The sequence below is a fragment of the Nesoenas mayeri genome (assembly GCF_963082525.1).
Source record: "Nesoenas mayeri genome assembly, chromosome: 33".
NCBI lineage: Eukaryota > Metazoa > Chordata > Aves > Columbiformes > Columbidae > Nesoenas > Nesoenas mayeri.
Genome location: NC_137573.1, coordinates 225,372 through 239,513, shown reverse-complemented (window position 1 = coordinate 239,513; position 14,142 = coordinate 225,372). Strand labels below are relative to the sequence as shown.

Sequence of the window (14,142 nt, the reverse complement as noted above, 5' to 3'; positions counted from 1 at the left end):
CCGGACCTGTGAGTCCCCTATGGATCTATAGGGGTCTATAGGGGGGCTATGGGGGTCTATAGGGGGCTATGGAGTCCATAGGAGACTATAGAGTCCATAGGGGGCTATAGAGTCTATTGGGGTCTATGGGAATCTATTGGGGCTATAGGAGTCTACAAGGGTCTATAGGGTCTGTAGGGATGTATGGGTTCTATAGGCGTCTATTGGGTCTGTGGGGGTCCATAGAGGTCTATAGGGGTCTATAGAGGTCTATGGGAGTCTATAGGGGTCTATGGAGGTCTATGGGGGGCTATAGGAGTCTATAGAAGTCTATGGGGGTCTATAGGGGGCTATAGGGTCTATGGGGATCTATGGGGCTCCATAAAGGTCCGTAGAGGTGTATAGGGGGCTATAGGGTCTATAGAGGTCTATGGGGGTCTATAGAGTCTATGGAGTCCATAGGGGTTTATGGGGGGCTATAGAGTCCATAGGGGCTATGGGGCAGTTGTGGTTTAACCCTATAGACTTGGGGGTCAATATGTGGGTCCGGGGGGGTCCCCTCTATCCCCCCATCCCCATAAGTTGATATTATTCTATATAATTCTATATAAATTTAATGTGTTTTAGGATGGTAGGCATTGTGGGGTCTATAGGAGGTGGCGGGGGGGGCACCCCATACTGGGAGCTACTGGGAGCAACTGGGAGGATGTATAGACTTGGGGGTCAATATGTGGGTCTGGGGGGGTCCCCTTTATCCCCCCATCCCCATAACTTGATATTATTCTATATAATTCCCTATAATTCTATATGTTTTCGATGTGTTTTGAGATGGGTATCATTGGGTTGTCCCTATGGGAGCTTGGGGGGGGGGGGGCACCCCATACTGGGAGCTACTGGGAGCAACTGGGAGGACGTATAGACTTGGGGGTCAATATGTGGGTCTGGGGGGGTCCCCTTTATCCCCCCATCCCCATAACTTGATATTATTCTATATAATTCCCTATAATTCTATATGTTTTTGATGTGTTTTGAGATGGGTATCGTTGGGTCGTCCCTATGGGAGCTGGGCGGGGGGCACCCCATACTGGGAGTTACTGGGAGGAACTGGGAGGACGTATAGACTTGGGGGTCAATATGTGGGTCCGGGGGGGTCCCCTCTACCCCCCCATCCCCATAAGTTGCTGCTAATGTATATAATTCCATACGTTTTGGTGTGTTTTCAGACGTCCGTCGCTCGGCGCTGGGTCTGGGGCTATGGGGGGTGGCCCTGGGCCTGTGGGTCGGACTGTTCCAAAGCCAACGGCAAAGTTGGGGGGCGCTGGGGGACTATTTGGCCTTTACCCTCCCCCTGGGGACCCCCTGACCCCCCCAGATCTATGGGGTGGACCCCCCCAAGATCTATGGGGCGGACCCATAGATCTATGGGGCGGAACACTCGATATAATGGGGGGGGATCTCCAATGTATTGGGGAACCCCCCCCCGGACTGGGAGATTTGGTGCGGCCCGAGGTGGAAAGGAGAGGAATGGAGGTGAGAATGGGGGGGACCCAGGAGTTCGGGGGGGACCCAGGAGTTCAGGGGACACAGGGGTGGGGGGGGGGGGAACCCAGGAGTTCGGGGGGGACCCAGGAGTTCAGGGGACACAGGGGTGGGGGAGGGGGGAACCCAGGAGTTCGGGGGGACCCAGGAGTTCGGGAGGGACCCAGGAGTTCGGGGGGGGGGGGGGGGGCAGAGGGGTGGGGGGGACCCAGGAGTTCGGGAGGGACCCAGGAGTTCGGGAGGGACCCAGGAGTTCAGGAGGGGACCCAGGAGTTCTGGGGGGGACCCAGGAGTTCGGGAGGGACCCAGGCGTCCGGGAGGGGGTGTTGATCACATCCCCCCCCCCTCTCCAGGTGACATCATGTGACATGTGACATCATCACCCCCCCCCCCCCAACCCCATTTTGAGGCTGTTTCTGGGAGTTTTGGGGCTCCTCAATCCCCCCTCCATTAAAGCTGCTTTGGCCCCGCCCACTTAGGTCACGTGTGTTGGTTGGCCCCGCCCAAGTGGGCGTGTCCCGGTCGAGCCCCACCCACCCCAATAGAAAACAATGGGAGGTGAAGAACCTTTATGGAGGGGGTGGGGCTTGCAGGGGGCGTGGCCTCGGATGGGCGTAGCCAATAGGAGGTGTGGCCTCTTGGGGGCGTGGCCACGCTGAGGGCCGGGGCTTGTTGCTCCCATAGGCAGCAATGGGAGGGATGATGGACGGGTCTTGGGGGCGTGGCCTCTTGGGAGTCGTAGCCAATAGGAGGTGAGGCCTCTTTGGGGCGTGGTTTTGGGGGCGTGGCCACACTGGGGGCGGGGCTTGTTGCTCCCATAGGCAGCAATGGGAGGGATGATGGATGGGTCTTGGGGGCGTGGCCTCTTGGGAGGCGTAGCCAATAGGAGGTGAGGCCTCTAGGGGGCGTGGCCTAAGGGGCGTGGCCACGCTGAGGGGCGGGGCTTGTCGCTCCCATAGGCAGCAATGGGAGGGATGATGGATGGGTCTTGGGGGCGTGGCCTCTTGGGGGGCGTAGCCAATAGGAGGTGTGGCCTTTAGGGGGCGTGGCCTAAGGGGCGTGGCCACGCCGAGGGGCGGGGCTTGTTGCTCCCATAGGCAGCAATGGGAAGGATGATGGACGGGTCTTGGGGGTGTGGCCTCTGAGGGGCGTGGCCAATAGGAGGTGGGGCCTCTTGGGGGCGTGGCCACACGGGGGGCGTGGCTTGTTGCTCCCATAGGCAGCAATGGGAAGGATGATGGGGGGAGGTTTTTGGGGGGGTGTGGCCTCTTGGGGCGGACGTGGCCTGAGGGGGCGTGGCCTGAGGGGGCGTGGCCTGAGGGGGCGTGGCTACTGGCGCTCGTAGATGATTCGCAGCAGCCTCAGGCTGTTCCCGTAGCGCTGCTGCTGCCGCTGCCCCGCCTCCCGCCACCTGTGATGTCATCGTGATGTCAGCGTGAGGTCAGCGCCACGGCCACGCCCACCCAGTATCCCCCAGTATCATCCCAGTATCGTCCCAGTGTCATCCCAGTGTCATCCCAGTGTCATCTCAGTATCCCCCAGTGTCATCCCAGTATCATCCCAGTATCCCCAAGTACCATCCCAGTATCGTCCCAGTGTCATCCCAGTATCCCCCAGTATCATCCCAGTATCCCCCAGTGTCATCCCAGTATCATCCCAGTATCGTCCCAGTATCGTCCCAGTATCATCCCAGTATTGTTCCAGTATCATCCCAATATTACCCTGGTATCATCCCAGTATCATCCCAGTATCATCCCAGTATCGCCCAGTGTCCCCCAATACTGACCCAGTATCATCCCAGTATCATCCCAGTATCCCCCAGTATCGTCCCATTATCATCCCAGTATCGTCCCATTATCATCCCAGTATCATCCCATTATCATCCCAATATCGTCTAGTGTTATCCCAGTATCCCCCAGTGTCCCCCAATATTGTCCCAGTATCATCCCAGTACCATCCCAGTATCCCCCAGTATCGTCCCAGTATGCCCCAGTGTCATCCCAGTATCCCCCAGTGTCTCCCAATCTTGTCCCAGTATCATCCCAGTATCCCCCACTATTGTCCCAGTATCATCCCATTATACCCCAGTGTCATCCCAGTATCCCCCAGTGTCCCCCAATACTGTCCCAGTATCATCCCAGTATCACTCAGTGTCCCCCAATATTGTCCCAGTATCCCCCAGTATCATTGCAGTATTGTCCCAGTATCATCCCAGCATCCCCCAGTATCATCCCAGTGTCATCCCATTATCATCCCAGTATTGTCCCACTATCATCCCAGTATCCCCAGTGTTGTTCCAGTATATCCCAGTATCCCCCAGTATCATCCCAATATCATCCCAGTGTAATCCCAGTATCCCCCAGTGTCATCCCAGTATCTCCCAGTATTGTCCCAGTATCTCCAGTATCATCCCAGTATCCCCCAGTGTCCCACAGTATTGTCCCAGTATCATCCCAGTATCCCCCAGTGTCGTCCCAGTGTCCCAGTTTAACCTCATTATCATCCCAGTGTCATCCCAGTATCCCCCAGTATCATCCCAGCATCCCCCTGTGTCATCCCAGTATCCCCCAGTGTTGGCCCAGTATCATCCCAGTATCCCCCAGTGTCATCCCAGTATCCCCCAGTGTCATCCCAGTATCATCCCAGTATCATCCCAGTATCCCCCAGTGTCATCCCAGTACCATCCCAGTATCGCCCAGTGTTATCCCACTATTCCCCAGTGTCCCCCAATACTGACCCAGTATCATCCCAGTATCATCCCAGTATCCCCCTGTATCGTCCCATTATCGTCCCAGTATTGTCCCAGTATCCCCCAGTATCATCCCAGTATCGTCCCAGTGTCATCCCAGTGTCATCTCAATATCCCCCAGTATCACCCCAGTATCACCCCAGTATCATCCCAGTATCATCCCAGTATCATCCTAGTATCCCCCAATGTCATCCCAGTATCCCCAGTGTCCCCCAGTATTGTCCCAGTATCATCCCAGTATCATCCCAGTATCATCTCAGTATCGTCCCAGTATTGTCCCAGTATCATCTCAGTTTCCCCCAGTGTCATCCCAGTATCCCCCAGTATCATCCCAGTATTGTCCCAGTGTCATCCCAGTATCGTCCCAGTATCCCCCAGTATCATCCCAGTGTCATCCCAGTATCTCCCAGTATCATTCCAGTATCCCCTAGTGTCATCCCAGTATCATCCCAGTATCATCCCAGTATCGTCCCAGTATTGTCCCAGTATCCCCCAGTATCATCCCAGTATTGTCCCAGTATCATCCCAGTATTGTCCCAGTATCATCCCAGTATCATCCCAGTATCATCCCAGTATCCCCCTGTGTCATCCCAGTATCGTCCCAGTATCATCCCAGAATCATCCCAATATCATCCTAGTATCCCCCAGTGTCATCCCAGTATCTCCCAGTATTGTCCCAGTATCTCCAGTATCATCCCAGTATCCCCCCGTGTCCCACAGTATTGTCCCAGTATCATCTCAGTATCCCTCAGTGTCGTCCCAGTGTCCCCCAGTGTCCCAGTTTAGCCCCATTATCATCCCAGTGTCATCCCAGTATCCCCCAGTGTCATCCCAATATCATCCCAGTATCATCCCAGTATCATCCCAGTATCGCCCAGTGTTATCCCACTATCCCCCAGCGTCCTCCAATACTTACCCAGTATCATCCCAGTATCATCCCAGTATCCCCCAGTATCGTCCCATTATCATCCCAGTATTGTCCCAGTATCCCCCAGTATCATCCCAGTGTCATCCCAGTATCCCCCAGTATCATCCCAGTATTGTCCCAGTGTCATCCCAGTATCGTCCCAGTATCCCCCAGTATCATCCCAGTGTCATCCCAGTATCTCCCAGTATCATTCCAGTATCCCCCAGTGTCATCCCAGTATCATCCCAGTATCGCCCCAGTATTGTCCCAGTATTGTCCCAGTATCCCCCAGTATCATCCCAGTATCATCCCAGTATTGTTCCAGTGTCATCCCAATATTACCCTGGTATCATTCCAGTATATCCCAGTATCATCCCAGTATCATCCCAGTATCACCCCAGTATCATCCCAATATTATCCCACTATCCCCCAGTATTGTCCCAGTATCATCCCAGTACCATCCCAGTATCATCCCAGTATCCCCCAGTATTGTCCTAGTATCATCCCAGTATCCCCCAGTGTCATTCAGTATCATCCCAGTATCTCCCAGTATCATCCCAGTATTCCCCAGTATCCCCCAGTATCATCCCAGTGTAATCCCAGTATCCCCTATTGTCATCCCAGTATCATCGCACCATTGTCCCAGTATCGTCCCAGTATCATCCCAGTATCCCCCAGTGTCGTTCCAGTATATCCCAGTATCCCCCAGTATATCCCAGTTTCCCCCAGTATCGTCCCAGTGTCCCCTCCCAGTGTCCCCAGTTACCTCTATGACCCCTCCCAGTCCCTCCCAGTCCATCCCAGTCCCTCCCAGTCCCTCCCAGTTCATCCCAGTCCCTCCCAGTCCCTCCCAGTATACCCAGTATACCCAGTTCCCTCCCAGTATACCCAGTATACCCAGTTCCCACCTCTGTCGGACCCGTTTCCATCGCTCCATGTTCTTGTAAATGAGAGATGACATGGAGGGGGCGGGGTCAGGGACCTGTGACGTCATCATGACATCATCAGTGACGTCATAGGCAACAACACAATGGGGAGAGAGTTGGGGGGGGTAATTAAAAGGTTGGGAGGTTAAATAAGGGTCAGGGGAATAACAAATAGAGATTGGGGGTAATTAGGGGTTGGGGGGTAATTAAGGGTTGGGGTAACTAAGGGTCCTGGGGGGTAATTAGGGGGATATATGGGGGGTAATTAGGGCTCGTGGGGGGTAATTAGGGGGTTATTGGGGGGTAATTAGGGGGTTATTGGGGGGTAATTAGGGCTAATTGGGAGGTTACTGGGGGTAACTAAGGGACCTGGGGGTAATTAGGGGGATATATGGGGGGTAATTAGGGCTCGTGGGGGGTAATTAGGGGGTTATTGGGGGGTAATTAGGGGGTTACTGGGGGGTAACTAAGGGTCCTGGGGGTAATTAGGGGGATATATGGGGGGTAATTAGGGCTCGTGGGGGATAATTAGGGGGTTATTGGGGGCTCATTAGGGGGTTATTGAGGGGTAATTAGGGGGGTACTGGGGGTAACTAAGGGTCCTGGGGGTAATTAGGGGGATATATGGGGGGTAATTAGGGCTTATGGGGGGTAATAGGGGGTTATTGGGGGGTAATTAGGGGGGAACTGGGGGTAACTAAGGGTCCTGGGGGTAATTAGGGGGATATATGGGGGGTAATTAGGGCTCATGGGGGCTAATTAGGGGGTTATTGGGGGCTAATTAGGGGGTTATTGGGGGGTAACTAAGGATCCTGGGGGTAATTAGGGGGCTCATGGTGGGTAATTAAGGGTCCTGGGTGGTAATTGGGGGGGTCTGGGAGGGTAATTAAGGGTTCTGGGGGGTAATTAGGGGGATCTGGGGGAGTAATTAGGGGGTTCTTGGTGGATAATTAAAGGTCCTGGGGGGGGAACTAAGGGGCCTGGGGGGTAATTAGGGGGATCTAGGGAGGTAATTAAGGGTCGTGGGGGTAATTAGGGGTCTTGGGGGGTAACGAGGGGTTAATTAGGGGTTAATGAGGGGTTAATTAGCGCGTTCTCACCTGATCAGGGGTAGGGGCATCCGGATCGGGCCCGAGGGGGGAGGGGACGCGGGGGGGGCCGGGGGGGGCGGGGGGGGGCAGCTCGTACACGTCCTCCCCCTTCCCAGCATGCACCGGGGCCTGCAGGAAAAAGGGCGGGGTCAGGGGGAGGCTCCGCCCCCTCCTGGCCCCGCCCCACTGGTCCTGCCCATTGGAGTCAATGGGGGTTACAGGGGAAGCTCCGCCCCCCTTGGCTCCACCCATTGGGGTCAATAGGGGTCACAGGGGGTGGGGGGTGGGGGAAGCTCCGCCCCCCCTTGGTCCCGCCCATCGGGGTTGTGGCCCCCCCGGCCCTGCTCATTGGAGGCAATGGGGGAAGCTCCGCCCCCCCGGCTCCGCCCATTGGTGTCAATGGGGGTCACATGGGGTCACAGGGGTGGGGTCTGGGGGAAGCTCCGCCCCCTGATCACGCCCATTGGAGTCATTGGGGGTCACATGGGGTCACAGGGGGCGGGGTGTGGGGGAAGCTCCGCCCCTCCAGCTCCGCCCATTGGCGTCAATGGGGGTCACATAGGGTCACAGGGGTGGGGTCTGGGGGAAGCTCCGCCCCCTGATCACGCCCATTGGAGTCAATGGGGGTCACATGAGGTCACAGGGGGCGGGGTGTGGGGGAAGCTCCGCCCCTCCAGCTCCGCCCATTGGCGTCAATGGGGGTCACATAGGGTCACAGGGGGCGGGGTCTGGGGGAAGCTCCGCCCCTCCAGCTCCACCCATTGGCGTCAATGGGGGTCACATGGGGTCACAGGGGGCAGGGTCTGGGGGAAGCTCCGCCCCTCCAGCGCTGCCCATTGGAGTCAATGGGGGTCACATAGGGTCACAGGGGGCGGGGTCTGGGGGAAGCTCCGCCCCCTGATCACGCCCATTGGCGTCAATGGGGGTCACATGGGGTCACAGGGGGCAGGGTCTGGGGGAAGCTCCGCCCCTCCAGCTCCGCCCATCGGCGTCAATGGGGCTCACAAGGGGGCGGGGCCAGGGGGTGGGCGGGGTCTCACTTCACTAGTGGGCAGGGCCTGGCGAGGCTCCGCCCCCTGGCCCCGCCCCACGGGGCAGTTGCGCATCCAGGCCCGGCACACGGGGTACAGGGGGGTCTCATCCGGGAACTGCCCCAGTTCAACGCTGCGCTCGAACAGCCGGATCACGTAGGTACCTGGGGGGCAGACCCACAGCGACCCATAGGAACCCCCTCCCAGAACCATAGAGACCCATAGAGTCACCCTACAGAACCCCCAGACCCATAGAGACCCATAGAGACCCCACAGACCCAGCTCAACAATGCGGCTTGAACAGCTGGATCACATACGTGCCTGGGGGGCAGACCCACAGCGACCCATAGAGACATCAGAGAGACCCATAGACACGCAAAGGAAGCCCCCACGAACCATAGAGACCCATAGAGAGAGTCCCCCAGACCCATAGAAATCCATGGAGATCCACAGACACCTATAGAGACCCCTAGCGACCATAGAGACCCATAAAGAACAATAGGGACCATAGAGACCCATAGAGACAACAGAGACCCATAGAGACCCATAGAGACCCATAGGGACCCATAGGGACCACAGAAACTCATAGAGACCCATAGAAACCCATAGAGACCCGTAACAACCCATAGAGACCCATAGCAACCATAGAGACTCATAAGGACCCATAGGGACCATAGAGACCCATAGGGACCCATAGAGACCCATAGGGACCCACAGAGACCCATAGAAACCCATAGAGCCCCCCAGACCCATAGAGACCCATAGAGATTCATAGGGACCCATAGGGACCATAGAGACCTATAGAGACCCATAGAGACCCATAGAGACGGCAGACACCCATAGGGACCCATAGCAACCATAAAGACCCATAGTTACCTATAGAGACCCATAGTGACCCATAGAGACCCATAGTGACCCATAGAGACCACACAGACCCATTGAGAACCACAGTGACCCATAGAGACCACACAGACCCATAGTGACCTATAGAGACCACACAGACCCATAGTGACCTATAGAGACCCATAGTGACTCATAGAGACCACACAGACCCACAGAAACCCATAGAGACCATAGAGACCCCAGCCCCATAGAGACCCATAGCGATCCCCTCAGCCCCATAACACCCCCCCAGCCCCATATCAACTCTGCTGCCCCATAACACCCCCTTCCCGAGCCCCACAGAATCTATGGGGCAGCCCCACGGCCGCACTCACTGGGGCGCTGCTGGGCAGGATCGGGCCCCTCGTCGGCCTCCCGTCGCTTCTTGCGCCGCTGCTGCGGGAACCGGCCCGAGGGCCTGGGGAGGGACCCAGGCGTCCGGGAGGGACCCAGGTGTTCGGGGGGACCCAGGAGTTCGGGGGGACCCAGGAGTTCAGGGGGGACCCAGGAGTTCGGGGGGGGGACCCAGGAGTTCAGAAAGGGACCCAGGAGTTCGGGAGGGACCCAGGAGTTCAGAAAGGGACCCAGGCGTCCGGGAGGGACCCAGGTGTTCGGGGGGACCCAGGAGTTCGGGAGGAGCCAGGAGTTCGGGGGGGACCCAGGAGTTCGGGGGGGGGACCCAGGAGTTCGAGGGAGACCCAGGCGTCCGGGGGGGACCCAGGAGTTCAGGGGGGACCCAGGAGTTCGGGAGGGACCCAGGAGTTCAGAAAGGGACCCAGGAGTTCGGGAAGGGACCCAGGAGTGCCCCAAGGGACCCAGGAGTTCAGGGGGGACCACCCAGGCGTTCGGGGGGACCCAGGAGTCCGGGAGGGACCCAGGAGTTCAGGAGGGACCCAGGAGTTCGGGGGGGACCCAGGAGTGCGGGAGGGACCCAGGCGTCTGGGGGGACTCAAGAGTTCAGAAAGGGACCCAGGAGTTCGGGAGGGACCCAGGAGTTTGGGGGGGGACCCAGGAGTTCAGAAAGGGACCCAGGAGTTCAGGAAGGGACCCAGGAGTTCCCCACTCACCTTTTTCCTGGGGCCGTAGGCGACGTCTCCCTGGTCGGGGTGGGGGGGGGAGGGAAGATATGGGGGTTCAGTCCCAATTTTGGGGGGTCCCCCCACATATGAGACCCCTCAAAAATGGCGAGTCCCTCATTTAATCCCCCCCCCAGAACCCCCCAAAATTGGGGACCTCCCCCCCAAAAAATCAGGGTCCCCCCTCACTTGTTCAACGCGTCTCCAGGTGCTTTTCCCGCTTCTTCCTCCATAGGTTCCCTGCACCCCAAAAATATGGGGGGGGCCCCAAATGGCCCAAAGTCATGGGGGGGTCCCCAAAATCTTGGGGGGGGCTCATTAAGACCCCCCAATAATTATAAGTCCCCCCCCAAGCTCATGATCCCCCCATCAAATCTTGGGGTCCCCCCCAAACTCACGACCCCCCCATTCAAATCTTGGGGTCCCACAAATCCCCCAGGATCCCCCAATAATTTTGTCCCCCCCCCCAAATCACTGGGGACCCCCTAATAATTTTGGGTCCCCCCCAAACTCAGGACCTCCCCATTCAAATCTTGGGGTCCCCCAGGACCCCCCAATAATTTGGGTCCCCCCAAAACCCAGGACCCCCCCATCAAATCTTGGGGTCCCGTCCAAACCTCCCCAGGACCCCATAATAGTGTTGGGTCCCCCCCAAATCATTGGGGACCCCCCAATATCTTTGGTACTCCCCCAAACCCAGGACCCCCCCATTCAAATCTTGGGGTCCCCCAAACCCCCCAAGACCCCCCAATAATTTTGCCCCCCCCCCAATCATTGGGGACCCCCCAATATCTTTGGGTCCCCCCCAAACCCAGGCCCCTCCCATTCAAATCTTGGAGTCCCCCAGGACCCCCCAATAATTTGGGTCCCCCCCAAATCACTGGGGACCCCATCATTAATTTTGGGTCCCCCCCAAACCCACGGCCCCCCCATTCAAATCTTGGGGTCCCCCAAACCCCCCAGGACCCCCCAATAATTTTGCCCCCCCCCCAAATCATTAGGGACCCCCCAATAATTTTGGGTCGCCCCAACCTCAGGGTTCCACCTAGACTCTTGGGGACCCCCCTAAATATTGGGGACCCCCCCCTAAAATGTTGGGGACCCCCCTCCCCCAAATGGTACCGGGGGCCGTGGCTGCGCTCGAGCAGCCCCTGCAGGACGGCGTCCAAACGGCTGCGGGCGGAGGTGGCTTCGAGGTCTGGGGACAATGGGGACATTGGGGACATTGGGGACAATGGGGGCGATGGGGGCGATGGGGACATTGGGGGCGATGGGGGCAATGGGGGCGATGGGGGTGATGGGGACATTGGAGGCGATGGGGGCAATGGGGACAATAGGGGTGATGGGGACATTGGGGTCAATGAGGACAATGGGGACAATGGGGACATTGGGGGCAATGGGGGCGATGGCGACAATGGGGACATTGGGGATAATGGGGACATTGGGGACGATGGGGTCAATGGGGACAATGGGGGCGATAGGGGCGAAGGGGGCAATGGGGACAATGGGGACATTGGGGATGATGGGGACGATGGGGACAATGGGGGCGATGGGGGCGATGGGGGCAATGGGGGCAATGGGGTCAATGGGGACAATGGGGGATAATGGGGACATTGGGGACATTGGGGGTGATGGGGGGACATTGGGGTCAATGGGGACGATGGGAATAATGGGAGGAAATGGGGACAATGAGGGCAATGGGGACATTGGGGGCGATGGGGACATTGGGGGTGATGGGGGCAATGGGAACGATGGGGACAATGGGGACAATGGGGACAATGGGGGGACATTGGGGACAATGTGGGTCATGGGGGGACATTGGGGACAATGGAGACATTGGGGACAAGGGGATAATGGGGATATGGGGACATTGGGGACAATGTGGGTGATGGGGACAATGAGGGCAATGGGGACATTGTGGGGACAGGGGGAATAATAGGGATATGGGGACATTGGGGGCAATGGGGACATCGGGGATAATGGGGGCAATGGTGGCAATGGGGACAATGGGGGGACAGGGGGACAATGGGGGCAATGGGGACATTGGGGACAATGGGGACATTGGGGACCATGGGGACATTGGGGACATTGGGGACATTGGGGGTGCTGGGGACAATGGGGACAGGGGGATAATGGGGATATGGGGACAATGGGGGGCAATGCGGACAACAGGGCCATTCGGGATAATGGGGATGTCATTGGGGGTACTCCTGGGTCCCCCCAATCTCTGGGGAGGGGGGGCGGGGGGGGTGACAAGGGTGGGGGTTGGGACTCACCCGGCTTCTCCACCTTGACCTTGACCGACAGCATCGCGGGGTCACGGGGTCACCCGGACGCCTGGGTCCCCTGTGGGAGGGGTCATGGGGTCACCCGGATGCCTGGGTCCCCTATGGGGGGCGTCACAGGGTCACCCGGACGCCTGGGTCCACTATGGGGGGGTCACCGGATGCCTGGGTCCCCTATGGGGGGGGGTCATGGGCTCACCCGGACACCTGGGTCCACTATGGGGGGGTCACCCGGACGCCTGGGTCCCCTGTGGGAGGGGTCATGGGGTCACCCGGATGCCTGGGTCCACTATGGGGGGGTCACCCGGACGCCTGGGTCCCCTATGGGGGGGGTCACGGGGTCACCCGAATGCCTGGGTCCCCCCGGACGCCTGGGTCCTCTATGGGGGGGGTCACGGGGTCACCTGGACGCCTGGGTCCCCTATGGGGGGGTCACCCGGACGCCTGGGTCCCCTATGGGCGGGGTCATGGGGATCACCCGGACGCCTGGGTCCCCCCGGACGCCTGGGTCGCCCCGTCTCCTCACACATAACCGCCCCTCCAGACTCCCCTGGACGCCCCCAAAATCCCCTGATTTCCCCCAAAAAACCTCCCGGGGACCCCCCAGATCCCCCTGGGATCCCCAAAAACCACTTAAAACCCAAAAAAAACACTTAAAATCCTCCAAAAACACTTAAAACCGCCCAAAATCGGCCGCGCCCCCCACTCACCGCTCCCCTCAGCCGCCGCCGCCGCCGCCTCAGCGCGCCCGCCGCCCTCCCATTGGCCAATCGCTCCGCTCGCCACCTTCCCATTGGTCAATCCCTCTGCCATTCCCCTTGAGCGAACCAATCAGCGAGCGAGAACGGGGAAGGGGGTGGTGAGCGCCGCGGGGCACGACGGGAGTTGTAGTTCGCCGCCATACTGTGCGCCGTTTTCCAGCCGCCCGCGCGGGACTACAATTCCCAGCGTGCCCCGCGGCGCGCAGCACGGCGCTTCCCCCTTCTCGCTCGCTGATTGGCTGGAGAGAGGAGGCGGGCAAAGCGATTGGCCAATAGGAGCGCGGGGGGGGCCGTTGCCGCGGCAACGAGCGCGGGGGCTGCTGGGAATGGCGGGAGCGACCCAACGGGGGCGCCGAAGCCTCCGGGAAGTTTGGGGTGAAAACGGGGGGTTTTGGGGCCGCTGTTTGACGTCACCGCCGCCTAAGTGACGTCGGCATGACGGCGGGTGACGTCACGCGGGGGCTGGGGCTGGAGGAGCGCGCTGATTGGCTGCTGAAGAGGAGGTAAGGGGGGAGGGGGCGTGGCCTGGAGGGTTGGGGGCGTGGTCTCCGCGGTTTCCCGCCAAAAAGTGGGTTTAGACCCTATGGGGACCCCAAAAGGGGCTTTGTGGGCGTGGCCTCGATTTGTGGGCGTGGTCAACATTTGGCCCCTCCCCCCTCCTTAGCCAGGCTCTCCTGGACTTCCGGCCCCGCCCACTCCGCGCCGGCCCCGCCCCTTCTGGCCCCGCCCACCCCGATCTGCTCGTCCAATGGCGGCTCTTGCGGGCACAGGGGGCGGTGCCAGCGACGGACACGCCCACAAAGGAGGTGGCGCCATCGTGGCAGTCACGTGACGGTGGGGATGCTGAGCGACGGCGGCCATGTCTGTGGTCACGTGACTCCCATGATGACGAGGGATGGCGGCCATGTCGGGGGTC

At 59.1% G+C, this 14,142-nt stretch overlaps 2 protein-coding genes across 6 annotated transcripts in view; one reads left to right on the top strand and one right to left on the bottom strand.

The window, feature by feature from the left end:
• Positions 1-1,990, top strand: part of PSENEN (presenilin enhancer, gamma-secretase subunit) — a 156,706-nt gene extending 154,716 nt beyond the window's left edge. For all 4 annotated transcript variants that reach the window (XM_080361557.1, XM_080361556.1, XM_080361558.1 and 1 more), the window contains 2 exons: positions 1,203-1,509; positions 1,872-1,990. In XM_080361557.1, the coding sequence (XP_080217683.1) occupies positions 1,203-1,342 (140 nt within the window). In that variant the 3' untranslated portion in view covers positions 1,343-1,509; positions 1,872-1,990. The remainder of the gene's footprint in view (positions 1-1,202; positions 1,510-1,871) is intronic.
• Positions 1,991-2,091: 101 nt separating this feature from the next.
• On the bottom strand, positions 2,092-13,216 carry LIN37 (lin-37 DREAM MuvB core complex component). 2 transcript variants are annotated; one of them, XM_080361550.1, is made up of 10 exons: positions 13,176-13,216; positions 12,457-12,567; positions 11,303-11,378; positions 10,370-10,420; positions 10,172-10,201; positions 9,440-9,522; positions 8,232-8,386; positions 7,201-7,320; positions 6,083-6,156; positions 2,092-2,929 (listed from the first exon to the last, which is right to left on the bottom strand). In XM_080361550.1, exons 2-10 carry the CDS (start codon positions 12,488-12,490, stop codon positions 2,848-2,850), a joined length of 705 nt encoding a protein of 234 aa, XP_080217676.1. In that variant the 5' UTR covers positions 12,491-12,567; positions 13,176-13,216; the 3' UTR covers positions 2,092-2,847. The 2 variants fall into 2 exon arrangements, with proteins under 2 accessions (XP_080217676.1, XP_080217675.1); XM_080361549.1 differs by having other exon boundaries at positions 12,457-12,526; positions 13,176-13,214.
• Positions 13,217-14,142: the final 926 nt, after the last annotated feature.

Coding starts and splice junctions, on each gene's coding strand:
- LIN37 (XM_080361550.1), bottom strand. CDS start 12,490: ATGCTGTCGGTCAAGGTCAAGGTGGAGAAGCCGG. Junction 6,157..7,200: donor ATGCCCCTACCCCTGATCAG/GTGAGAACGCGC, acceptor ATGACGTCACAG/GTCCCTGACCCCGCCCCCTC. Junction 2,930..6,082: donor TGGAAACGGGTCCGACAGAG/GTGGGAACTGGG, acceptor ATGACATCACAG/GTGGCGGGAGGCGGGGCAGC.